The following is a 25167-nucleotide window of genomic DNA, read 5'->3' on the forward strand; positions in this document are numbered from 1 at the left end:
CACTGGCCTTACATGCGCCGCGCGGGATATGAATGCGTTGATTTAATAATAAAATATAAAATAAAATAAAAATGAATGAATTTGGGGTGTCATTCAGGAGCCTCATCACGCGATGCATGTGCGTCGTGAGTGGCAGGTGATTCAGATTAAATTAAAATTACGCGCATTTTTCACGATAGGTCTGACGGTGAAGCCATTTCGGACTCTGCTCAGTGGTTTCAAAAGATTTCGCCTCCACACTCACCAGTACTCGATATCATTACGGCCATTTGAAGCATGGCCAGTCCAGAAACCCTCATAGCCGCTCTTCCGCCTTTGCTGCCCTGCTCCATGGGCACTCTTATACCTCACCTCGTCGATATCGAGAACGAAATCAAGTAAACTATCGACACGCTGCTTTTTATCAGTTTGGCAAAGCCAGGCGTTGCTCTCGCTCTTGCCTTAGAGTCGGTGGCCAGGGAGGTCACTGTGTACGTTGCAACCAATGGCAATATAGCCCGACGCCCTCGAGAGACACCTTCTGATTGTTTCGTCGAATCTTTAGCGGTCTTCGATCGCTGCCAATGATAATACATCTACGCCGCCGCAGATCGATTTCTTGGTGTCCAACCTCGCCATCACCATCTACAGCTTTTGCTGGCCAAAATTTCGAGCTCCTTTCATGAAATATGTGGATGTTTTCATCGCCCACTCCAGTTCCACAGCGGCCAGCAATGCACAAGCTCGTTCTTTTGATGAAGAGGAGCGCGAAGATCTTTTCTCGGTCGGGGATGCCTTCTCCGATCTCAAGGTGTCAATGACGGTTGAAACACCTCCAGATGAGGTTTTGCGGAATATCAGTGTCACGTTGACCGACCTCGTCTCAAAGAGGCGGCCTTATATCGACGACGAGGGGGTGGACTCGCTGCTGCTGCAATGCGAGAAATATCGTGTGTCCTGTCTCGTCACTCCTTCTCGTCGTGTCGGATTCTCACGCAAATTCGACCGTGGATTGTGTGCTCTAAGACCCTCCTTTCTTGGACACCCCCCGCTATCTAGACAAGGTTTTCTCGTTGTATATCCATATGAATACCCCCCCCCCCCCCCCCCCCGACCTTGCCCGATCTTCAAAATTTCAAACGTTGTTTCAACAGCCTTTCCGTATCGTATGCGTTCCAGGCATGCGACTTCCCTTCAGTGTAAATATGCACGACGAGGGCTTGCTGGAGCTTTGGAGCCAACACGGGGGTATAGAAGATCGATCCACGCCCAAAGAGGACGGAGAGTCTTCCATGCGCGCGCAGAGGCGGAAGTTAACCGTCCAACCGTGGCTGAACATGTTCGAGATGGGCGAGGGAAGGCCATGTCTATCAACCATCCTGGAAGGCCACAGCACCATTTTGTCCGCCATGAGAGATGTGGATGTTCATTGCGAGGCCGTGTTGGTCGCGTATCTCGCCACTCGGACCGACATTGATCCTAATGCTTATATTGGCATCAACAAGCCTGGCTCGTGCCATCCGTGCCATGCCTTCATAAAGGGATATGATCGGACACAACCGAGGACGTCTTTCTTTACTCGAGGACTCAACACAAACTTCTGCCTTTCATTTGCGCTTCCACAGATCTCGGACCAGATTTTGAACAAGGCGATGAGAGGCCAGACGGCCGCATATGCAGCATATATTTTAAACAAGGAATGGGATTATCACAGAGGACTGCGCGACCCTGTGGATGGTAGAAATCAGTTTGTGAGTTGCTTTGGAGCTTTGGAGCTTCACAGTGAGAGTAGTCTCGTCTGCATATAGGTATGTTGCAAAACTTTGAGATCCATACTATCTTATTGACTGATCATACCGTGACCATTTTGACATCTATAGTTGTCCATACGGCCCTAGCGCTCTTGTTACCATCATGAAGTGGTAAACAAGTCGTGGACGTCGTTGCAAAGAACTCCATCTAGAATCGCGTTCCGTCGTGCTCCCGAGTGTTCTCCCTCGGCAATGGACGGCAGTAGCCCTCTTCTTGTTCAGCGTCTTCGTCTTGTTCAACTTCGCCGTCTTTCTTTCCGTCTCTTTCCCCTGCATCTTCGGCCTTCTTCTGTTCTTTCGCTTTGTCCTCAACCTTCTTGACCATCTGCGCGGACAGGAAATCGATCTGCTTGAATAGCGAATTGTCTGGCGTCTCCGATAGCGACGACTGGGTTGAACGGCGGTGCGCGACAGAGAGGAGGAACGAGACGAATCTAGGACGATCGTAGCTGATTAGCTTCTGTGGGAACAGTGGGGAATGAGCGACACTCACAGTTCTTTCATGAACGCAAAGCTGAAGCCTGCCGTCTGCGCCGCGACTTTGTGCGCGATCTCCTCGTTAGATGACTCGAACTGGACACCCCTCATCACCCTGCTTGTGCCCTTGGCCCCTGCCGCAATTTTATTCAACCATTTTTTCGCGAACGCGGCGCGGAGCATCTCGTCGGGGAGCGCGAACGTGTACTTGACGTCGAAACGCGAGGGCCTGTTGACAATCGCATCGTCGATCCGTTCCGGGTGATTCGTCGTCGCGAGCGTGAGGATACCGACGTTGGCGGCGAGGCCGTCGAGCTCGTTCAGGAAGAAGCTACGCACTTTCTTGGTCACCATCGCGTCGAGGTCCTCGATCACGAGAATGCAGGGCGCATGCTTGCGCGCGTGGCGGAAGATGCTGCGGACGCCCTCTTCAGGGCCCTGTTGATGTTAAGGTTTTGCTCTATTCATGTGATGCATAGAGGGAGGCAGCACTACTCACGGCTTGCGTTGTGAAGGACTTGACGTACAGCGCGGGGTAGTTCGACTCTTTCAATAGCGCCTTGATCGACTCGGTCTTGCCGTTCCCCGGCGGTCCGAGCAGTAGGATTCCCCGTTTCCACGTCATGCCCAGCTCTTCGTAGATCTCGCGGCTCTCGAAAAAGACCTTCGTGTCGCGCCGTATGCCCTGTACAAATGCCTCGTCGAGCACGATATCCTCCCAGCTCGCCCCCTGAACCCCCTGGTACAGCTCCTCGTCCGCGCTCCAGCTCCCGCCCTGATACACCCATATCTGTTTCCTCAGCGTGAATCCGTATTTATACACCAGGCCCGCGAGTTTCTCCCCTGGTGTCGCATCGGTTGCGTCGAACACGAGGTCGTAAAAGTAGCAGTCTTCCCAGTTATACAGCCAGGTAGCCTTGTAGGCCGTGTATTCGACCCCGTTGACCACAAACGTTGAGCGCCCGGCGATCACCTCCGAGAAGACGCTGTGGTCCTTGACGTCATGGGAGTAGAGGGCGTAGCTGTCACCCGTAAGGCTCCTGGAGGTAGCGTCGTGGGCATGAATCTTAGGTGCGATATCGAGAGAGGAGAGGTAAGCGGACAGCGGAAAGGCATGCTTGTCGTTGTCGAGGACAGGGACGTGCTGTGAGGTGGGATGTGTAGCGTAGAGGCCCTTGAGGAGGGTGAGAGCAGTATTTGGGATGGGCGCGGAGAAGCCGGACGTGAGCGTTTCCCTGAATTCGGGCATGGTGTTCGATGTGGTGGTCGCGTTCAAGTGCGCGTTTGATGCGGATGAGGATAGGGGAGCTCTGGCCGTGAGCTTTTATACTGGAAACGATGCCAGCATGCATGCCTTCGGAAGCAGTGGTGAGTTGTCCTAGGATCTATATTGCATTAGGCGCTGAATTGACAACGATATGACATTCTCACGAAGGCTTGTAGCGCGCTTGCTGTGCATTCTCTAGTTCCTGTCGGTACTCACGAAAGAGACCGCACTGGGCGGCATGATCACGATGGAGCTACTTATGACGAACGATCAATACGGCTGGATCACCATGTCTCCAGCGTCCGTATACTCCGAAGTGCTTACTATTCAGGTGCACTAGGTCTTGCCCCCCCTCGAGGCTTTGTGGTTCGGGTTCGTGGTAGACTAGGAGAGACATTAGGGAGACGCATCTGGAATGACGAAATCATCATCTTGATATACTCGTGTCTTCTGATATGCATCCACATCCATCTGAATATCTTTTGAACATCCGTCGAGCGCGCGCTACTTATGCGCAGAAAGGATCTCCCCGGCCCCCCAAGACATCGTTTTGAGAACGCGCACCGCCTCATGGGGAAGATTGACTTCTTACACATATTTCTCTCCTAGGGTTTATGCCTATCTTTGAGGATCGGACTACCCAAGGATCTTTGAGAGAGCGCCAATCTACCAGTATTCTTGCTACTATATTGACCTCAGTCACTCTAGAATAGAGAAGGAAACGGAACGGATCTCGTCTTCCAACAGCACAGTAACCGCAGCATGATAAATAGCGAAAGGAATGTAATGTCTTGATGTGTATCTCCAAGCTGATATGCAGTGCAGGGAATACGACCTTCTCGTATGCCCTTCCCCAGGAGGGATAAGGATATATGTATTGATTTTGCTGTGTGCCTCGTGTCGAGATGCTCAGCCTTATGCACTTTGTTCAGAGATCAGATTTCTCGCAACTGCGATGTCTTCTCAAAAGGATGTGCTCAGTGCTGAAAGTCAGCTTTCCGCTCGTGTTCTGATTCGATCGAGAATGTCTCGTCAGATTCTCGTCAGTCACGGAAAGTGAACTTGGTGTAGCTGTAGAACGAATGGAACACAATAACGGTGGTATAATACTTACGGAGCAAGATGATACTTGTTTTATGTAGTCAAAGGCAATCGCGGAGAGGATGATGCGTATGTACTCAAACAAAGCAGTACACAGTACAAAAGAAAGAACCAAGAAGGTTGGAAGCAGGATCTTTGGTAGCTCGAGAGAAAAATGCATAAATACAGTAAAGCAAACTAGCACGGCCGTGGGCGGTTCGCCCAGAGACTGAGAGAAGAGGGTAGGAGGCAAGGGAGTCAAGGTTACAATGGCTTTGAAGCCGAGACGGAGAGACGTAGGGTTGCTAGATACAACGGTCAATATGAATGAGCTTTACCATAGTTTGAGGGAGCAGGGCGGCGCACTCTACGAGAACTTCCATCTGCAAGCGACCGTCAGTGATATGCATACGAGTAAATCATAGGGTTCACCTATTGTTACAGTTTGTGCATCTGTAGTTTCATAGCGTCACAATCAGTCAAGATACCGGAACACATGTCATATTGTTCACATACGTCACAAATGTCTAGAAGTCCACGATGAGTATACAATTGGGGATCAGAAAAAGAGGTAACGTACTGTCATAGGCTCATCAGCGCTCCTCGTCTGCGCTTGACGATAGCGACACTTTCTCTGTGAAGTTCGATATGTGTCATCGATAGTATCAAAACGAGAATAAAATTATGATATACCTGCTTGCAGCGTGAGCACTGAAACGCGTCGGTCTCAGCCTGTTGCTCTTCCGCACCCAGGGAATGGAACAGATTGTCATCCTTGATTTTCTGATCCGCTGCTCTACGTTCTTCTGACGCCATTTCCTAGATAACATCGAGGAGTCGTGTGCGTCAGATAGCTAAGATAAAAGGAAAAATGAAGAGAGTTTGTGATCGCACCTGACTTGTCATCTTCGCGAACTTCTGCGCAGAGAGATCTCCGCTGATGACACTTTCTCGCAGACCTGGGTTATTCTTGTCTTTGAGGTTGACGAAAATTTGGCGGATTTTGGTCTTGTACGCGGCGGTTGTGCCTTTGTATTCTGTGAGAACAGCGCTCTCAACGGCTTTTGCTCGGCTGAGAATTAAATCAGACGCTGGAATAGAACGTGTTGGTCAGGAAAAGTCGCCAAAAAGTTGGAATCCTTTGAGAGGTTGATCTATTGCATGGCTGACTCACGGGCACCAGAATCGGAAGCGAGCGCATCATAGACGAGCTCGATGCATTTATCGCGCGTCTTGTCTCCTGTAACGTTTGTGTTGACGCCGTCTGATCTAGATGACCGAGTAGACCCATTTGCGAGACTATTCCCAGAAGGCGTGGTGGGCGTAGTGGGCGTGACCGATGCCACTGATGACTTTCGACTAGGCACTGTACACCGAACGACCTTGAATGCATGGATACAGTGATTTTGAAAAAAGACTCACCAGGTGCTGAGGCAGAAGATTTCCCATTAGCATTGGCTTTGGAGCCACCGGCAGCCTGCTTTTCCTTCTCGACCTCTTGCTTCCACTTGCGCACCACCTCCTTCGCGAGATCGGACACCTCCTTCGATGCATGCTGGCGTAGCTTTCCCACAGCCAAACCTGCCTTACTTTCCTGTCGAAATCGACGAGCGTTGTTAGCACATCGTCCCAGATTACATGCACGTCGCACAGCCGCCACGCCACAAGCACAGAACGAAAGCCTTACCCGCAGCAAAGCCTCCGTGATTTTGGCCTCTTTCCTCAGGACATTGAGCAGATCGACGATCTCCTGAAGATGAAAGAAAGGATTAAAATATAAACATCAGTAAATTCGAAATGAAAGGGTACGCCATAGGGAAGGTTTATAGAACGCACCTGGTCGGTCGAAGAGTGCTGCAGTGATTTCACGAGTTTTCTGAGCTCTAGCGCGTCGGTCATGGCAGCTCTCTACTTGGACTAACTAACTACGTATGAGTAGAGTACAGGCAGAACCCTATTATTTGCCAGCTTTTACTGTCAATAACGACGCAGTGGCAGGGGCGCCTTTCCGCCTTGGTGGTGAGAAGCAGAGTACTGAGTTTGCTCGTGACGGGCGGCTTTCAAGAGTAGCTCGGCAAACACGAACAAACACTCTCCTCGCCGTCCATCCCATCCCGCTCGCCTGAAGACCTGATTCTCGAGTCAGTATCCGATATTGCTCACCCACTTGCTTCGGACAAAATCTATAAGACGCTTCCGTGTTGACAGCCCCAAATTTCGATTATGTCTGTTACCGGTCTCCCGCTGCTTGACCCGTTGGTCAAGGCGAACGCCAAACGAACCTACAGCGTCTTTGCGTCATGTCCAGATGCGGGTATCAGGGAAGAGGAGAAAAGGTACGTCAGAAATGACAGTGGATACTGTATTGCTTCATTGACCAGTTGATGCAGCGCACGGCTGCGATTAGCGGTCAAAATAAATGATGAATATAAACACTACAAGCAGCTTCCTTCAGCGCTTCTCGAACAGCAAGCGCCAGTAGGACCCGCGCGACCGAAAGACCAGCGGAAAATGATAACAGCAGGGCGTACGTCGTTTGTTTAGACATACAGAGAGGTCACCCTAACACTTCATGATACTCATAGCGATGTCTGATGCAAGCCGCATGATCGCTGCCATCGACAACACTCCCATCCAAACGACCTCCACTTTCTCCAACTCTTCCAAACTTTCACAAGCCCTTACACTGCACAAAACGACGCGAACGATCAAGCCAACATATCACCCACCGTGGAAGCTTGTGCGCGTCATTTCTGGACACCTTGGTTGGGTGCGCAGTGTTGCTGTTGAACCAGGAAACCAGTGGTTTGCGACGGGTGCAGGCGACCGAGTGATCAAGATATGGGACTTGGCGTCCGGAGAGTTGAAGTTGTCGCTGACGGGTCACATCTCGACTGTGCGAGGGCTTGCAGTCTCCTCACGACACCCATACCTATTCTCGTGTGGAGAGGATAAGGTATGTGTCAATATTCTCTGTTGCACTTCCCTGTCGTCTAACGAAAGAACAGATGGTCAAATGCTGGGACTTGGAGGCGAACAAGGTCATCCGGCACTACCATGGTCACCTTTCAGGCGTTTACTCTCTTAGTCTACATCCCACTCTTGACGTTCTCGTCACCGCTGGCCGAGATGCATCAGCGCGTGTATGGGACATGCGGACCAAGGCGCAGATTCATGTCTTGGCGGGACATACATCAACAGTCGCGGATGTGAAGTGCCAGGAATCAGATCCGCAAGTCATCACAGGCAGTATGGACTCAACAGTCCGCTTGTGGGATCTCGCGGCCGGAAAGACCCTGACTACCCTCACGCACCATAAAAAATCCGTACGCGCGCTCGCGATCCATCCTACGGAGTACTCTTTCGCGTCCGGCTCAGCGGGTGGCAACAATATCAAGAAGTGGAAGTGTCCGGAGGGCACTTTCACGTTCAACTTCAGTGGGCATAATGCTATTATCAACACACTCTCTGTCAATGCGGAAGGCGTGTTCTTCTCCGGAGGTGTGCTCAATTTTGTTCGCATCTGTGGATTCTAATGATGAGGACGGCGGTTTGTAGCGGATAATGGAACTCTCACACTCTGGGACTATAATACCGGGACAGCGTTCCAGAACATGGACGATATTCCACAGCCAGGCTCGCTAGAAGCCGAGGCGGGCGTGTTCTGTTCGACTTTCGACATGACCGGTACGCGGTTGATTACAGGTGGCGCTGACAAGACAATCAAGGTCAGTTTCAATATTTCTCCTCCTTACTCGATTCGATTGACCGTTTTTTTCCGTCCATTGCCTAGGTGTACGCTGAGCAGTCGCAGTAACTTTGACATCTGTACTCTTTGGTGGATGAGTGATGCTTATCCTGTCACACGTTCCAATACGTATCTTTATTTGCTGACGAATGCACATTTCCTCTGGCGTTGCGACTGTTGTTGTTGCAGCACTTGGACGTGAAGAACGATAGATGCAATTATATGACTTGATTGATTGGGCGCCAGCCATCTGTCATATACTGGCCGTGGTCAGTGGCTCCCCTAGATCTACACATGACAAGACGGTTCGTAAATCTATGAGTTTGCATAGTTGGTTTGATACGTATATAAGAACGCCTCACTAGTACAGTGTTTGTTCCGAGCAAATAACACGCTTGTCACACCAGCTGCCGTCACATTTCGCTCTAAAACCCTTGCACCGACGCGCCCCTTTCTATCCCTTCCCTTTACCACCACCCATCACTGAACCATGTCTCAAGCTGATGACGGCGAGGATATCAAGCCGAAGCTGAATCTCACCATCAATTATGAAGGCAAACGTCAGTACTGGTCAGAATGCTTGTTTATGTTCACAGTTGACGTTCTTGACTTGCGCAACACTCCCGTCCGATTTTTGTCTGTGGGTATCATGAAATACTTCGTACAATAATCGCATGAATCATTCGCTGCATCAATACCTCGGTCGCCTATCCATCGCATCAATTCACGCACACGACAGTTGTAACGGTGAAGGTGAAAGCCAATATGCATTTCAAGAAGATTTTTTCTGTGGCAGAGGTATGTATCGATCCTCATTTCTACCCATTTCTACCGATCTCAACACTGGTTGGTTGTGCTCGTCCATGGGTAGGATCGATTTGGGAAGGATCCAGGTCAGTCAGCTTTCTCGTGTCTTTGCCTAGTAGTGTGGCTTATGGCATAGTATAGGAACATTCAAGTTTGTATTCGAGGGTGAACGTCTCAATCCTGTCGACACACCAGCAGGGGTAAGTCTCGTTCGTCTCAACAGCGTGAATATTACAGACTGACTGCTTTGACGTGGCAGAGAGGAATGGAGGATGGAGACGTCATTGATGCGCATCTAGAGCAGGTGCAGTTTCCTAATATATCTTGGTTTCGAATGCTATACTGACGGTTACCTGTTCCAATAAGCATAGACGGGAGGAGGCTGTTCACGCAAAGCACATATGTACTCATAAAGCCCGGCCGTACCGAGCTTTCTCGATGTCATTGTTTCCCTTATGCTTATTCGCACTCTGCACTTCTGTCTTATATCCTGTACACTTATTGGGTTCCCAAGTATCTTATTTTCTCCTAACCTCGCTCGGCGTGACGACGTGTGATGCATCTGTGACGCGACGCGGTCGCGTTTATTTGCAGCGCGCAAACACTTCCATCTAGATCTGGATACTGTTACACATCTTCTCCTCTGCTGACGGCCCACGCGTCCCGACATCATCTACGCGTCTTGCTTCTTTCACCCGACCTCACAATCCTTCACGATGAGCGACTCTGCCGATGTGAAGCCCAGTCAGATGGAGAGAATCACAATTCAGGTGATGTTCAACGATCGGCGTGAGTGTTCTTTGAATCGACTAAACGCGATGCCGATTGTGCTTGTGGGTGTTAGCCATCAAATTCAAGTTGAAAAAGACAAGCTCGTTAAAGAAAGTATTAAATGCCGCTGCTGTGAGTGAAAATATAATTGCATCGTTGGCTTCCAGCTCATGTAGATGATTTGCGCGTGTCTGTGCACAGAAACAGCTTCATATGGAACGTGGTGCGTCATGCATATCTATCCTCAAAATTATGCGCTGAAGTGCTTCTGACCCAACACGAACGTCCGATGATCCCAGATGCCTTGAGATTCACGTACAACGGTGTCACCCTCCGGGGCGCAGAGGACGACACACCTGACTCTGTATGTGTTTGTTTTTGCAGGCGACTATGGATAATTGCAAAATAAACCCTTTAAATGGACTAGCAGTGAATTGACGTTCTTTGTGTTATAAGCTCGGTATGGAGGACAACGACCAAATCGACGCACACGTGCAGCAAGTGTGTCCTTTTGCCTGTGACTTGAGAATTTGTAATAACTCGATGACTTACGAACGTAGATCGGTGGGGTCGTCTGCACTTCTGCGACATTGACTACTAGGTCATGATGCACCGTTGAGGTAGTAAAGTAAGCCCATTTACTGAATACCTTTGGACTTCGTTTACCTAGCTATATGTCTCAGAACGAATGTCACAAGGATCTATCGTGGAAGGGGTATCTGTTGTAGTTGTAAGCTAAAGACGTAGGACATACATACCAACTGCGAGATGAGCAATTGGGTGCGACTGGTTGTACAAGAGTAAGACATGGTCATCTCAAAGAAGCCCGTTCTGACATCACAACAACAAATGAAGAGAACGTAGAGTACATGAAATGTAGGGCAAGGGAGCTTCTGGGAGTCAGACTTATGTGAGCGCAAACGATTTCATATACAAATAAGATACAAGTCGGGAAAGACTGTACTACGGGCCAAAACAAAGGTCCCAGCGAGATCTGCAGTCCCGCTAGATCTACCAACGGCTTTTGGTGGTATAATTTCCGAACAGATCCTTCACTGGATCTAACGACTCGATTGGATGCTCCTCTCCAATCATCCAAGGGTTCCTCTGAATCGCAGACTCGTGCGCGTGACCTATCTCCGTAGGTGGCTTATATTCCCTGCAATCTTCCCTGCGCGCAAAGAAGGGCACGCTGACGTCCTTCGCCGCCTTTTGGATTTTTCGCTTGACGTCCAGCCACAAGTTGATCTGCTTCCAGTCCACTTTGACGATCCAGATGTAGATGTGAAAGCAGATAATGGAGAGGCGCTCAAGCTTGCGGCCATTTTCGGAACGAAGGTAGTCGCTGAAGGCCTCCACGGCGCCCGCGTCTTCGTAGTAGGAGAGACGATCCTTGCGCTTCGGGTAGAGAGCAAGTTCGAGGCGGCGGATGGAAGAGGGAAGCTTTTCGAAGATGCTAGTCGGGGCGGGGGATAGATAGGACAGATCAACCAAGTTGGGGCAGTGAGAGAGGATTTGGACTGCGACGTCGACATCGGCCTCGGCATATCGGTATTCTTTACGCAGACGAATGTGGAGCGTGGTGAGGTTCAGACCGGCATTGTTGATTGCGAGGATATGGGAGATAATGTCTATCGGTTCGCAGTCCAAGCTGTCCAGGAAAAGATTACGCAGGGTGCTGTTCTTCGATTCCTCGTCTGGCAAGGCAGCTGAGATCAACGTCTCGATATGCGTGACGGGAGGGTTTCCTCTGTATAGGGTGAGGCTTTTGAGGTTCGGCAGAAGCGCGGGGATCTTGAACCTCGGAATGATAGCCGGAGCCCCATGCTCCAGCACAACAGGCCTGCATTGCCAGTAGCGGAGGTTCAGGTCCTCCAATCCGGTGCCTATTTGGCGGATCGCGCTAGCTAGTCGCATGTCTGAAAGCTCTAAGTCGCTCGATTCATACCATTGATACATTAGCGACTTCACAGTGCTTTTGAGATTAGGGCAAGGGTCGGTCATTGGTGTGGGGGAGTGGAGACAGCTTATGCCATGAATTTCCAGTGCACGGACCTTGGGACACAGTGTCATGATCTTCCAAGCGCGTTTTGTCCATGTCTCCACATCCTCGTCTGTTCTCAAATCATAGAGGGAGGCGTCTGCACTGATCGCCTGCACATGCTTTCCATGTTCCTGGAGCATGTCAATGAGGCCTAGAGTGCCGCGCAGGAGGGTGAAGAGGACGACATGTCGACATAGGAAGGGGGGGATCATGTAGGCCCATGTACGGCAGACGAGGCGTAGACGGGCGTATTTGTATCGCATTTCGCGGTATTGGAGAATACGAACTTGGTTGTAGTGCTCGAATTCGTCAGGGATGGGATGTTCGGGCTGGCCGAGGTCGAGGATGTGGGATATGATTTCGAGAGGGAAATCACGGAAGCGTGAAGGGAGGCGGGGCCTGTCAACAAGGACCAAACTAGGCTCGTCCTTAATCGTGTGGGATTTTGCCATGATGTCTGTGGAGCAAGCTCGTCGCAATTAGGATCGTCGAGGGCATTGTTTGAGAGGCAACGGTAGTATTTAAGTACCTTGAATCACGTGAATATGTTTCAGATAGACAATATGTTCGACGGGGGAACTGTGATGTTAGCCTTACCTTGTATGTGGACGTTTGGACGAACAAAGGAACAAGGGCCCGTCGATATGATGCGGTGAGTGGCGACTCACAATCGTTGTTGAAGTTGGCTTCTTGTCACTACTGTCGTTGCACCGGAGTTGCAAATGGTATGGGAGGTTCAAAATCGAGCTCCTCGCAACAACTTTTGACGGCACCTCTTGAAAAAATTCTTAGTTGTTTATTTAAGCACTCTTCAAGTATTAGAGTTTTTATGAGAACATAAATTGGGTGCAGCAGCGAGGAGGCAATGAATAATGGTTTTTAGGGCAGAGGTATCTGAGAGATGCTCAAGATCTCTCAGATCCTAGAGCTCAATTACAAAACTAAAAAATATTAATATGAAGAGGTATCACTGAAAGCATGAAGGTCATTTTGTCTGACTTTGAGGGCTCCACTGCTCTTCACCAAATTGTTTTCGACGGGCAGTGCCTGATGGAAGGCAGAGTGACAGAAAATCTCGGGCCGTGTGATGCTTGGTCATTCTTTGAATCTCCGCATGGTAAGTCATTCCGCAGTGCGCGACATCGGAGTTCGAATTTAAACGTGACGACGTGTGACCCGATCGTCGGCAAGATTTGCAACTCCCAAGATTTGCTCGTTTTCGGACACCCCTTCTCAATCATATCATAATAATTCTTTGAGTTTGCTCCAAAATATGAAAAAAAAATAAAAGGACACATTTAGAGAGGCTTCTGCAGGTACCTTGAAAATTTGGAGTAAGGGAGAGCCCAGTTTTAAGATACTACAAAGAATTTTTGTTTTGCAACTCTAATATAATAATAGTATGGCTAATGCTGCTGGCCCTTTTGAGGTCTCTTTTGAGTCTGTCTTGTTGACTTTACTAACTCTGACTTGTTGTTGACTATTGAACCTGTCCAGATTCTAAACAACTAAGCATACCTCTCACATCTTGTCTTCTACACAAATCTCCAATGCAAGGATAATGTGGCAGTGAAAACTATCTCTACTCAAGTTAGATCATCTTAAGGTGCCTACCAGGTATTATATATTATTGCCTGCCCTCAGCTATCTGGAGTTGTCCATCACTCTCCACAATTCACTACCTCTTGCATGTATTTTTTAGTCTTATATCTACATAGGATATCACCTAGGATTTATACTATCTGGATATTATATTTCCTGATATCTATGCTTAGACAGGCATAGAAGGAGCATTGATCATTCAGACTCTTGTAGAAAAGTGGAACCTAGGACAGTTGTACACTTTTTTCCAATATAAAATGGTTCTCTATCCCCTCTTGGTTTGATTATTATCTGGTTTATGTACATGTTGAGAGTCTGTGGTTTTTGGGACCTGTGCTAGTTCTCTTACCACTTTTCTTTGGCTCATATATGTGTGCACATCTTTGTTTCCAATATCAGCCTTTGATTTTGGCTAGATTATAAGCAAGTAACACATAGTTGCTGTGCTATATACAGATTGGGTTCCAGCTGGATATTTTAGTCAATACAAAGTGTCCACTTCTTATACTTTCACAGCCTAATTGTCTGTTCACCATCATATAAGATATCACCAAGTCCTCATATATGTTTCTTCATTGGGTTTAATATTGTTCACTTTAAGGTACTATGTATATATTAGGGAAAAGCTCCACATTAAATTAACCATAGTTAAGCATAAATATAGCTAGACTTTTGCCAATTACTATTAAGGGTTTTTAGCTTATCCCTTCTCTAATCCTAAAATTATAAGGCCTAATTAGAGCTAATTAAAGCTAATTTACTATATGGACTTTTAGAAAAATAGCAACTAATCAAGTTTTATAATTCCTCTACTATTACTATACCTTTAATTACAGAGTATATATAAAGCTCACTAATCAAACTAAAGTCACATCTTATAATAAACTTGCCCATCACCAAAATTGAACCAACAATCTCATGCCTACATATTCTAAATCACTACTCTAAACTACTAAGCCACAAGGTCTAAGTTATTTACCTGGTAACCTAAATATGACAATATAAATAAGGCAATCTCAATATCTCTAATTTTCTTACATATTTGTCTTTCATTTATTTTATATATAAAGGGGTCAATGAATGCCCTAAAAATCAGGGCTTCTGATATTTGAATTTATACACTAGACAATAATATAGTAAACCAATAGAAAATAAAGAATATATTAAAAATAAGATTGTAGCTCTTACACAATTTGGATTTAGAATGTGTAAAATTATAATTGGGGTATAGATTCCAGTAGAACTGTAGTAGTATAAATAATGTTACCTTTACTTGTAGATTTGATTATAAAGTTGATTATGGATAATATATTCTAATTAGCTCTGATTAGTATTTTGAATAATTAGATCTAATTAAAAGAAGAGGTTTTTCCAGATGTACTTTATACTTATAGTATTTAACAATAGAGCTACATTGCCTACTTTATTTCTAGATTAGTTAGAATTGTATTCAATACTCTTGGTCAAGGCTAGTCTTAACACCTATGGTAATCTTGTACTATACACTACTATAGCAAGGAGTGCTTATATCTGGAAAAACCTTCTCTCTTAATTAGATCTAATTATTCCAAATATTAATCAGAGCTAATTAGAATATATTATCCATAATCAACTTTATAATCAAATCTACAAGTAAAGGTAACATTATTTATACTACTACAGTCCTACTGGAATCTATAACCCAATTATAATTTTACACATTCTAAATCCAAATTGTGTAAGAGCTACAATCTTATTTTTAATATATTCTTTATTTTCTATTGGTTTACTATATTATTGTCTAGTGTATAAATTCAAATATCAGAAGCCCTGATTTTTAGGGCATTCATTGACCCCTTTATATATAAAATAAATGAAAGACAAATATGTAAGAAAATTAGAGATATTGAGATTGCCTTATTTATATTGTCATATTTAGGTTACCAGGTAAATAACTTAGACCTTGTGGCTTAGTAGTTTAGAGTAGTGGTTTAGAATATGTAGGCATGAGATTGTTGGTTCAATTTTGGTGATAGGCAAGTTTATCATAAGATGTGACTTTAGTTTGATTAGTAAGCTCTATAGATATTTTATGATTGGAGGGTAGTAATGGTAGAGAAACCATGGAAGTAGGTTGGCTGATATTTTCTGAAATTCCATATAATAAATTAGCTTTAATTAGCTCTAATTAGACCTTATAATTTTAGGATTAGAGGGGGGGTAAGCCAAGAATCCTGAATAATAATTGGCAAAAGTCTAGCTATATTTATGCTTAACTATGGTTAATTTAACATAGAGCTTTTCCCTGATGCTTGGGTGACAAATAAGAGATGGAAGCCTTGAGATCATCTTCAAGATCATGACACTTGATGGTTAGGTGCTTTTTAGCACTTTGTTTTTGGTCTATAAAACAGATGAGCCATAGCATAGAAAAGAGAGGGATGTACATACTGCATGGGTGCCATACCACTGTCTAATGATAGTCATATCCATAAGCAACTGTGCATACTAGTGTCTCTACAGTGCTGAATTGAACCAAGTGAATCTTGAACCAGTCCACTTATCTGGCATTGCATTTATGAGAATGGAGAAGACTCTCTCAGCAAGCCTCTAGAAATGGATAAAAAAGGTTAGTTGTAGGCAGAAGGAAGTGAGAAGCTAGGATGTCACCATCTTGGATAGGCTTGGCCCTGTCAAATGGGGCCTTTTCCCACCAATATGCATTAAGCTGTAACTAGAATTTTGCAATGGCCATGGTGCTGCTGAGCATTTTGAGTATAGGGTGCATGCCTTCTAGATGGGTATCCATATGCTCTACAATTGGCTTGAGCATCTCATCCCGAAGGAATGCTTTCATGTGGTTGAATAGACCGGAATGTCCAGAGCAGGAACTAATGCAGTCCGAGACTCTGCACTCCTAGACAAAATTATTATTTTGCAGGGAAGACATAATTGTACAGCCACAACCTTCAATATTTCCACCTGGCCCTTGCCCAAATATGTACATTTCAATGTAAATTCAAATGCTGATCATTATATACAATTTTGAACATTATTAACATCAACATTGTGCCCTCCTAGAGGGGGGCCTGTCAATGACAGTGTCAATGACAATGTTAACAACATAAGTTATTAACATGTTAGCAATCCAGGGATTTCTCACGGAACCGTATCCAGGGGAGGCCTATCTGGGAACGTGATGTGCATTATGAGCGTGTTGTCCAGGCATTGTATGTGACTGGTAGGCACATGGAACGAAAACTCAACAATAACACGTCCATTTTTAGCGAGCACACCCGTCAGAGAACAAAGCACACCGTGAGACACGAGGTGCCGCCACATAAACAAGGGGCGGTGAGGGCGAGCGGTCATCAGGCAGTAAGCCGAGAATTGAAGGTGAGTACTGTAATTTTCCCGAATGATCTGCAACGGTGTTCGATTGCGTTCTTGCCTGTTCTCGTGCTCAAGTGCGGTGATTGTTTGCACGTCTCAGCAGCAGCGTAGAGCTTTGTTCGATGTTGCGCTACTCTGGAGGTCCTAAATTTGTATAGGGTTCGCAGATGGGAGAGGGTGGAAGTGAGCCTGTAATATACTAGTCGATCACACAATGAAGGATATGACGACCAACTTGTGTGCTCCCGGCATGCGGGATACAAATTATCATGGGCAACCCGGCAGTTCCCGGTACGCGCTGGCAAGTCAACAGCTCGCTCACGTCGTTGCGACTGACATACAAATCTAAATATGCTATCTAACACAACTGAGGACTAGTAGTGAATCGGCAGACACAGGACACAGACACAGACACAAACACAGACGCAGACACAAGCCTCGCATACGAACCGGAACGAAAAACCAAGACCGAGGCACGCCACGCAGAGTCCTACGCACGACCCGCTTCGACTCGATCCGCGGGCTGCGTACGGTATCAACGAAAGGCGGGAGATCGAGAAGATAGAAGACACGGAGAGATAGATAGATAAGGCAGAGAGAGAGGATTGAAAATTGGGCGAGAGGAAATAGTGGTACATTCGCGTTCATACTGCATACGAAACGTTGAAGAGGGGAGATCGAGACTGAGGGAGAAAACTAGGATTTGCGTGCTTAACATACTTGGGAGAGTTTGTTGGTGTTGGGAGAGGAGAAGGAAGTAGCGTCCGCAGGCCTAGCCGAGGTGCACCTGGGCGGTTTGCGGGAAGCTCATGTAGCCGTTCGTCTCAGGCCACGAGAACCTGCGGAGCGGACGGTCAACACCCCAAATGACAAGCCGCGAAGATCCACAGGAAGAAAAAAAAAAACGCACCCGGGCATCATCATCGTATTCCACCACGCAGGATTCCGGATCGCCTGCATCGTCGCGAGCACATCGTCCTGCATGTTCGTTCCCGTGCTGTCAAACACAAAGTTCATCCCGTCGTCCGTCCCGCCCACTTCGAGCGGCCCCATCCCGAGGGAATACATCGCCTCCGGCTGGTATATCGGCTCCGACAGCGGCGCCACGAACGTGTCCATCATCGCTACGTTCGGCCCGTGGCTCGCACCCCCACCCGCACCCCCACTGGCGCCCGCACCGCCCATCCCGTGCCCGCCCTGCGCACTGCCGTGGTCCTGCGAGGCCGGGCTCATCCCCGACGAGTGGGTCGACGGGGTACGGTGTGGGCCCGACGGATTGCTGCGGTACCCGGGCGGGGGCTGCGTGTGCAAGCGGCCGCTCGTCGCGCCGTCGCGCCTGTGCTTGGCGAGCAAGCCCGCGAGGAAGCGCGAGTAGAGCTTGGGCGTGTGGCGCTCGTCTATCGCGATTTGCGGCGAGCCGATCGTCTGTATGAGTCGCCCGATGAGCTCAAAGACCTCCGTGTCCTGCCCTTCGGGCAAGAACTTGGCGAACTCGGGGCGATTGAGCTTTTTTTTTAGAGTAAGTAAGCCTCGATGCAAGCGTCGATCGAAAGCCAGTCGCTCACCTTCAACAGGAATGCGGACGCAAACGCAGCAAAGATGAAATGACCTATTGGCAAAGGCATCCGTCAGCATCCTCTTATCCACAAATACAGACACCTGTGCGCACCATCCGGTGAGAAGCGCATGTAGCCACTGGGAGCCAAAGAGTCGACGAGGGCCCGTATGACCTCTTTCGCGGCGTCGCGGCTCTGCAACACGATCAGAGTCAGCAAAAGACACGCTCGAGCCAACAGTCGGGGATAGGCACCTTGGTCAGGAAGATTTCGTCCTCGGGACACATGCCGCGCTGGAAGGCCTGCTGGAAGCCAAACGAGTACATGACCAGCCGCGAGTAGTTGACCAGGCTACAGCAGACAGAGCAGAGCCCGTCAGCAGTAGAAAAGCACGCGGAAGAAAAATCAACGACGCACAAAGGCAGCAGCTTGCAGCGGAACGCGCACGCGGGATCTGCGGTACAGCTCAGCATTCAACAGCGCATGACGGAGACGGACCGAGCGAGGCACACACCACTTTGATCGGAGTCCCTCGCGAACCGCCCTGCCCACTCCTCGTGGTACCGCTCGAGATGTCCGTCGTGCCGGAGCGTCACCTCCCGGAAGTCGATCGACTGGGACCGTGTTCATCAGTAAACGCAGCGCGGGTATCGAACAGGCCACGGGACGCATACCTGGTTCAGCCCGGTTGGGGTGTCGGGATCGGAGAACACGTCGTCGTGGAATTTGGCGACGATGCGCATGAGCGAACAGTACGCGTCCAGGTGCACGTCGTACTGTTCGAGACACACTCAGACGGAGCACTCGCAAGAGGCAACAGAGCGGCACCTACCGGATGATTATACCGCGATTTTTTGTACCAGTCCGTCGAGTTCCGCACGATGCTGCGATCGACGACGAACGGTCAGCAGACGCTCGACAAGCCAGGACGCGCGAAACGAGACGAGCGAAAAAGACGACGGGAAAGAGCGCTCACTAGTCCTCCTTGATCGTCGTCGGCTTGCCAAACTGCGTCGCGGTCGACCGGTCCAGGTTGAAGCAGATCTGCCACACCCGCGCCCGGTTGAGCATCTCGCGCTCCTGTATCTCGTTCTGCGGCTTCGCCGTCGACAGCTGATGCAGGTTGAGGTCCGTCGCGATCCTGAACGCACACCCGCATGGACACCAGCACCGATCAGCACCTGCGATGCGCACCGAGAGCGCAAAAGCGAACGGAGCACGCACCGAATCGCGAGGCCGGTGTACAGCCAGCTGCGGTCCTCCTCCCACCGGCGCGCAGGCACGGCGTAAATGCTCATGAGGATGTACGCCTGGCAGAGCTCGACCGACTTCCAGCCGTCGATGAGCGAGTTGGCCGCCGCGCTCTTCGCAAAGTGCATCGCGATCGGGTACACCTCGGACTTGTCCGAGTAGCGCGAGGAGATCGCGCAGACTGCGCGCGAGGAACGCGCGGGGAGCGGAGGGCGTGATGAGCTCGGGCCGCAGGCGCGGGAGAGGCGGGTACGCACCGACGGTGAAGAGGAACGGACAGCGCGAGAACGTCGACGCGGGCGTATGCAGCACGGGGTCCAAGAGCGAGATGAACGGCTATCCCCCAACCAACCAAAGCGTCAGCGTCCACCGCGCCCACCGAGGCCGACGCGCACTCACATTCACGCGGGTGTAGAATCTGCCGATCGACGGCGTCAAAAGCAAAGCAAGGCGCACGGTCAGCGCGCACTCCACCCCACCGCGGCGAGGAGCGGACACTCACATGTCAAAGAGCTTGTCGACGTCCTCGGGCGTGATGAGCCCGTGCACGAGGATGTCCGGCGGGCTGTTCTTCTCGATGAGCGTCGCGCGGAGCTCCAAGTTCTGCGCCGGGCCCGGGAGGAAGTACCCGTCGTTCGCGACGCCCTGTCAGCACAAACGACAACATAACACATGCGCGCGCGAAAACAAGGCAATCAGCACTCCGCAAAGCAAAAACCAGACCCGCACTCACGACATCGTCGTCCTCGTCCTCCTCCTTCATCACCCCCTTGCCACCCGCCGCCCCGCCCGCCCGATTCCCCGCGCCCCCGCCCACCGCGCCGCCGCGGCCCTTGCCCCGCTCGCGCTCGCGCACCTTCTCCATCGAATTGCTGATCGACAGCTTCGCGAGCAAGCCGAGCGGCACCGCCGCGTCCGGCAGGCCCGCGTACGTCTCCGCCTCGTCCTCCTCCGCGTCCGGATCCGCGCCCGCGCCCGCACCCGCGTCGCGCTCGCGCTCCGCGTGCGCCTCGGGGAACGCCTCGGGGTCGACGAGCGTGCTCGCCGACTTGGGCTGCTCCTCGTCGTGCGCGCCGCCCGCGCCCTCGGCGATGTCCGAGTCGTCGTCCGCGTCGCGGTGCTCGCGCAGGCGGTACGCGCCCGCAGACGGCGTGGAGGACAGCCCCGCGGCGAGCCCGGCGCCGATGGTGCTATCGCGCACGGTCGAGGAGGACTGGAGCCGGTCGAGCCAGGCGATGACGTTCTGCCGGTGGTTGTCGCTCGCGGGCGTCGCCATGCGGTAGGCGGCGATCGAGAGCGGGGTCGCGAGGTACGGGTTGTGCAGCTGTGCGGCGGGGTGCGTGTCAGTCTGCGAGCAGCGGGGAAGAGGAACGCGAGCACAGACCTGCTTGAGCAGCGACTCGATGATGGCGTCCTTCTGCCTGATCTGCGCGAGAAGGTATTCGCGCTTGCTGGGAAGCGAAAGAGGCGCGCGCGTCAGCGTGGGCGTGAGGGGAGGAGAGTCGGACGACGACGACGACGAAGAAGAAGAAGAGAAGGAAATAAAGGACGACGAAGAGGACGACGAGGAAGTAGAGGATGCGCGCTCGCGCGTAGACAGGAACGGCGACGAGGGGCGAGACATGGGCACAGCTAGCGAGCGAGGGCCCAGACAGCACGAGGGGAGAACGGAAGGACAAGGCAGGACCAACGAACGGAAGTGCGGTAATAAAACACGCGCGAGCGCAAGGACACGCGTAGGTACCGCCGCGAGACAGCTACGGACGCCTGGCCTCAGCAGACCCGACCGCCCCATCCAATTCGAATCAGTCGAATCGCGCCGAGGGCCGATGTCACCACGGACGGCCCACAGCGCCTGCAGCAAGCCCGACTGCCCGAACGCTCGCCAGGGCGCCCGGGAGCCACAGAATCCCTAACCACGCCCCGAGCCCGAGTCCAAATCTGGACCGCACGACGTCCCACTCGCACCACACGGCACGGCCCCCACCCGCCGTCCCAGAGCACCCGACCCCAACCTCGCCCAAACGGGCATGCTCCGCGCTGACGCGGACGCGCTGGCAGCAGCGAGTAGTCCGACGTCAGCAAGACTGGCGCCGTGTGCGCACACGCACGGCGCGACACAAGCCCCGGCCGCTGCGCCCTCGCAGCCCACCGTGCTTCCCCTCTTCTGCCCCAGCCCCACCGCCTCCGGGGCAGAAAGAGTGCCGGCGACTCGCGCCGTGGGTGGCCATGCACGCCGCATGCTGTGCGCGTGCGGAGGTGTAAATACGCCGACGGAACCCGCGCCTCAGGCTTCGGGCATCCAGACTGACACCCCCGCACCCCGCATCACCGGGTGCCGGCCCAGCCAAGGCCGAAAGCCTCGGGCAAAGGAAAGAAAACACCAAGACGAAGAGAGAGAAAAAAAAAACAGAGCGGAACAGGAGCCGAAGAGGCAACCAAAACCAAGAAAACAAAGTCGACAACCTGGGGCGCGAAACAGAAACGGAGAAAAAAGCGAAGGAAGAGGAGCGGGAACCGACACCCAAGAGAGAAACATAAACAGAGCGCGCGACTCACTTGGGTGCACTCCTGGGCTTGCGCCCCTCGACGATGCACGTGTGCCCGCCCGCCCTGCAGCGCTTGCACACGTTCTCGTTCTTCGGAAAGTCGCACTTCATCTGTGCGCCGCGCGCGCGTCGCAAGTCGAGCATCGCGAGCCAACCACCGAGAGCCAACCACCGAAATCCAAAGCACCGAAACCAAACCTCCAACCGTCAGCACAAACCCACCAAAACAGAGAACAACCAACGCACCTTCAGCTTCTTGCAGTACGTGCACGCGCCCGGACTACACCGCGTCGCGTCGCATCGCATCGCGTCACGTTACGTCGACATCGCATCCGAGGCACGCCCGCCCGCGATCCCAGCCCCGATCCCGATCCCGGTCCCGATCGAAATGCATCCCGCCAGTTCCCGCCCATCCGTCGCGCGTCCATCCCATTTCGAGCCGGCCCCGCCATCGCCGTCGCCATCGCCATCGCCATCGAATAAAGCATAGAATAAGAAAGAAAAAAAGTATCGCGACAGTTAGCAGCGCGCCCACAACGTCCACAACGCCCGCACCCGCACCCGCACACGCACACGCCCGCACGCACACACGCCCAAACGCCCCAAGAAAGAAAGAGAGCGCAACACTCACAGTCTCTGCGGCAACCCCATCCCCATCCCCATCCCTTGCATCCCACCCATCCCACTCATCCCACCCATCCCGCCCATCCCCTGCACCTGCACCTGCACCTGCATCTGCCCGCCCCCGCCCATCCCCTCATCCTCATCCTCCGTCTCGCTATCCCTCACATCCACGCGCAGCCTCTTCCTAGGCGGCACCCTCCCCGCCCCCGCCCCCGCCCCCGCCCCGCGCGGCCTCCCTGCACCCGCTCCCGTCCCCCCTCCCCCTCCCGCTCCTGCACCCGACGCACCGGCACCCGCCCCTCCACTCGTTCCCGCAGCGCCCGCACCCGACGCACCCGACGCACCCGCACCAGCACCCGCCGCGCCCCCACCCGCCCCTCCACTCCCGCGCTTCCCCACCCCAGGCCGAAACGCCGCCTCCGCCCCAATCGCGCTCGCCGCGCCCATCGCGCCCACCGCGGTCGACGCGACGCTCGACCCCGACCCCGACCCCGACGGGCCCATCGACGGCACCGTCAGCGTCCCGCCTCCAACACCGCCCAGCCCCACGCCGACGCCGACGCCAGAGCTGATGCCCAGCCCGACGCCGGGGCTCCCCCCGAGCGCCATGGCACCCCACACGGGCGACACCGACGCGGACGCTACGGACGCTACGGACGCTGCCGACGCCGCAGACGCCACGGACGTCGTCGAAGGCTGCGTCGTGAGCGTGCCTGCGTCCGAGTGCGGGGTGTACGCGCCCTGCTGCTGGCGTTGTTGTTGCTGATGCTGGTGTTGTTGGTGCTGTTGCGGCGTCGCGCCGGCATTGGACCCGGACCCAGACGGCCCAGACCCGCCGCCGCCGGCGGATGCAGATGCGGGGGCGGGTCCGTACCCGCCGTTCAGGAGGTAATACAGCTGCTGATCGCCCGCGCCGTCGTACTCCTGCAGCGCCTCCGCGCCGCGCGAGCGCTGCTGGTGCTGCTGCTGCTGTTGTTGTTGTTGGTGGTGCTGCTGCTGTTGTTGGTGTTGGTGGTGCTGTTGTTGGTGTTGTTGTTGGTGCTGGTGCTGGTGATGTGCCTGTCTCGCGTGCTGGATCTGCTGTTGGTGATGCTGCTGCTGTTGGTGCGACTGTTGATGGGACTGGGGATGATGCACGAAGCGCGTGGGGAGGCCGGTGTCGGCGGCGGCGGCGGTGGACGCGGACGCGGACGCGGGTGCGGAAGCGGGGGCAAAATAGGCGGCGTAGGCGCCGGGGTCCGCGTCGTCTTTTCCGGGGTGGGGATGGGAGGCGACGAACTGGTACTGGTTCATCAGCGGCTGCTGATGCTGCTGATGGAGTTGTTGCTGCTGCTGCTGCTGCTGGTGGAGATGGAGGTGCTGCTGATGGGGATCGTAGGGGCCCGACTGTGGGGCGGCATGTGCAAAGGCGGGGTACTGGTGGTGGGCGGTGCTGGGGGAGTAGTGCTCGGCGAGCCACTGGGCGTAGTCGGGGGCGGGGGGCTGGGGCGCGGCGGTGTCGGGGTCGTAGAAGGAGGGCGGGGGGCCGATCATGGGCTGGGGCGGAGGATGGGGCTGGGCCTGGGCGGAGTTGGAGCGCGAGTGGGCGGAGGCGGAGGAGGAGGAGGCGAGGGTGGAGGAGGAGATGGAGGTCGGGGTGGAGGCAGAGGCGGACGCGGACGCAGCGGCGGCGGCGGCGGTGGTGCTGGTGGTGGTGGAGGCGGAGTGGGGGAGGGAAGTGGAGGGGGGAGAGGAGGTGGAGGAGGTGGAGGAGGAGGGGAAGAACCAGGTGGGGGGAGGATGTTGCGGGTGGGCGCTCGTGGACGGGGACTGATGGAGCCGGGGGTGCCGATCCCTGGCGGTTGCTACTGCTGCTGCTGCAGCTGCTGCAATGTGCGTGTGTGAGTCAGCGCCGCCCGTCGCGTCGTTGGACTCGGATGGCAGGGATTTACTCACGGTGGGCGTGGGCGTGGGCGTGGGCGTGGGGCAGGCGGGGCGCGGGGGGGTCGGCGGCGGGGAAGGAGGAGGACGGGGAGGAGGACGGGGGCGAGGAGGCGGGGGCGGACGCGGACGGGTAGGGAGGGTTGCCGGAGCGGGGATGGGCGGGGGGCATCGCACGCTCGCTCGCACGCTCGGTAGGCAGGTTCCAGCGGGGGGCTCTCGTGGATCTCGTGGATCAGCCCGTCGTCGCTCGCGGTCGGGGGTGCGTATCGCCGGAGGAGCGAGCGAGCGGGTGGCGACGCTGCCCCC

The 25167-nt window shown here is 52.6% G+C and overlaps 9 protein-coding genes across 9 annotated transcripts; 4 read left to right on the forward strand and 5 right to left on the reverse strand.

Annotated features, from left to right (window-relative positions):
- Positions 1–276: 276 nt before the first annotated feature.
- Positions 277–1456, forward strand: HETIRDRAFT_430055 (uncharacterized protein; the record flags this gene model as incomplete). Its single annotated transcript, XM_009553289.1, has 5 exons — positions 277–377; positions 446–470; positions 545–929; positions 1159–1344; positions 1416–1456. The coding sequence occupies 5 exons, from the start codon at positions 277–279 to the stop codon at positions 1454–1456; spliced, it is 738 nt and encodes a 245-aa protein (XP_009551584.1).
- A 342-nt stretch (positions 1457–1798) lies between these two features.
- Positions 1799–3516, reverse strand: HETIRDRAFT_152300 (AAA ATPase; the record flags this gene model as incomplete). Its single annotated transcript, XM_009553290.1, has 3 exons — positions 1799–2224; positions 2284–2705; positions 2767–3516. 3 exons carry the CDS (start codon positions 3514–3516, stop codon positions 1939–1941), a joined length of 1458 nt encoding a protein of 485 aa, XP_009551585.1. The 3' UTR covers positions 1799–1938.
- Positions 3517–4549: 1033 nt separating this feature from the next.
- HETIRDRAFT_446561 (uncharacterized protein) lies at positions 4550–6627 on the reverse strand. Its single transcript, XM_009553291.1, has 11 exons — positions 6451–6627; positions 6302–6364; positions 6037–6208; positions 5789–5980; positions 5509–5705; positions 5308–5433; positions 5195–5248; positions 5131–5141; positions 5047–5067; positions 4981–4997; positions 4550–4919 (listed from the first exon to the last, which is right to left on the reverse strand). The coding sequence occupies exons 1-10, from the start codon at positions 6511–6513 to the stop codon at positions 4982–4984; spliced, it is 915 nt and encodes a 304-aa protein (XP_009551586.1). The 5' UTR covers positions 6514–6627; the 3' UTR covers positions 4550–4919; position 4981.
- A 210-nt stretch (positions 6628–6837) lies between these two features.
- On the forward strand, positions 6838–7158 carry HETIRDRAFT_328569 (uncharacterized protein; the record flags this gene model as incomplete). Its single annotated transcript, XM_009553292.1, has 2 exons — positions 6838–6950; positions 7005–7158. The coding sequence occupies 2 exons, from the start codon at positions 6838–6840 to the stop codon at positions 7156–7158; spliced, it is 267 nt and encodes an 88-aa protein (XP_009551587.1).
- A 41-nt stretch (positions 7159–7199) lies between these two features.
- Positions 7200–8767, forward strand: HETIRDRAFT_411993 (uncharacterized protein; the record flags this gene model as incomplete). The annotated part of the gene is made up of 4 exons (XM_009553293.1): positions 7200–7570; positions 7623–8115; positions 8173–8342; positions 8408–8767. Coding segments are annotated over 4 exons (1058 nt in total), but the record flags the coding sequence as incomplete, so codon positions are not given.
- Positions 8768–8852: 85 nt separating this feature from the next.
- On the forward strand, positions 8853–11400 carry HETIRDRAFT_328680 (uncharacterized protein; the record flags this gene model as incomplete). The annotated part of the gene is made up of 5 exons (XM_009553294.1): positions 8853–8922; positions 9102–9160; positions 9289–9369; positions 10397–10441; positions 11353–11400. The coding sequence occupies 5 exons, from the start codon at positions 8853–8855 to the stop codon at positions 11398–11400; spliced, it is 303 nt and encodes a 100-aa protein (XP_009551589.1).
- A 5886-nt stretch (positions 11401–17286) lies between these two features.
- On the reverse strand, positions 17287–18082 carry HETIRDRAFT_389769 (uncharacterized protein). Its single transcript, XM_009553296.1, has 2 exons — positions 17869–18082; positions 17287–17797 (listed from the first exon to the last, which is right to left on the reverse strand). Exon 2 carries the CDS (start codon positions 17604–17606, stop codon positions 17313–17315), a length of 294 nt encoding a protein of 97 aa, XP_009551591.1. The 5' UTR covers positions 17607–17797; positions 17869–18082; the 3' UTR covers positions 17287–17312.
- On the reverse strand, positions 17287–22425 carry HETIRDRAFT_480878 (uncharacterized protein; the record flags this gene model as incomplete). The annotated part of the gene is made up of 19 exons (XM_009553295.1): positions 17287–17797; positions 17869–18464; positions 18524–18567; positions 18628–18709; positions 18769–18865; positions 18932–18968; positions 19029–19128; positions 19189–19290; positions 19347–19398; positions 19491–19655; positions 19739–19946; positions 20023–20101; positions 20165–20183; positions 20268–20410; positions 20499–20534; positions 20583–20805; positions 20914–21089; positions 21150–21216; positions 22325–22425. 19 exons carry the CDS (start codon positions 22423–22425, stop codon positions 17731–17733), a joined length of 2394 nt encoding a protein of 797 aa, XP_009551590.1. The 3' UTR covers positions 17287–17730.
- A 516-nt stretch (positions 22426–22941) lies between these two features.
- Positions 22942–25030, reverse strand: HETIRDRAFT_455203 (uncharacterized protein; the record flags this gene model as incomplete). The annotated part of the gene is made up of 2 exons (XM_009553297.1): positions 22942–24800; positions 24874–25030. 2 exons carry the CDS (start codon positions 25028–25030, stop codon positions 22942–22944), a joined length of 2016 nt encoding a protein of 671 aa, XP_009551592.1.
- Between the last annotated feature and the right edge of the window lie 137 nt (positions 25031–25167).

This window comes from Heterobasidion irregulare, assembly GCF_000320585.1.
Source record: "Heterobasidion irregulare TC 32-1 unplaced genomic scaffold scaffold_11, whole genome shotgun sequence".
NCBI classification, from domain to species: Eukaryota; Fungi; Basidiomycota; class Agaricomycetes; order Russulales; family Bondarzewiaceae; genus Heterobasidion; species Heterobasidion irregulare.

What these genes read in the sequence shown, in the direction of transcription:
- HETIRDRAFT_446561 (XM_009553291.1), bottom strand. Translation starts at nt 6,513, where the DNA reads ATGACCGACGCGCTAGAGCTCAGAAAACTCGTGAAATCACTGCAGCAC. An exon ending in TCGCGAAGATGACAAGTCAG is followed by an intron (nt 5,434 to 5,508) that starts GTGCGATCACAA and finishes GATGTTATCTAG; the next exon opens with GAAATGGCGTCAGAAGAACG. An exon ending in AGTGCTCACGCTGCAAGCAG is followed by an intron (nt 5,249 to 5,307) that starts GTATATCATAAT and finishes CGAACTTCACAG; the next exon opens with AGAAAGTGTCGCTATCGTCA.
- HETIRDRAFT_389769 (XM_009553296.1), bottom strand. Translation starts at nt 17,606, where the DNA reads ATGAACGCGAATGTACCACTATTTCCTCTCGCCCAATTTTCAATCCTC.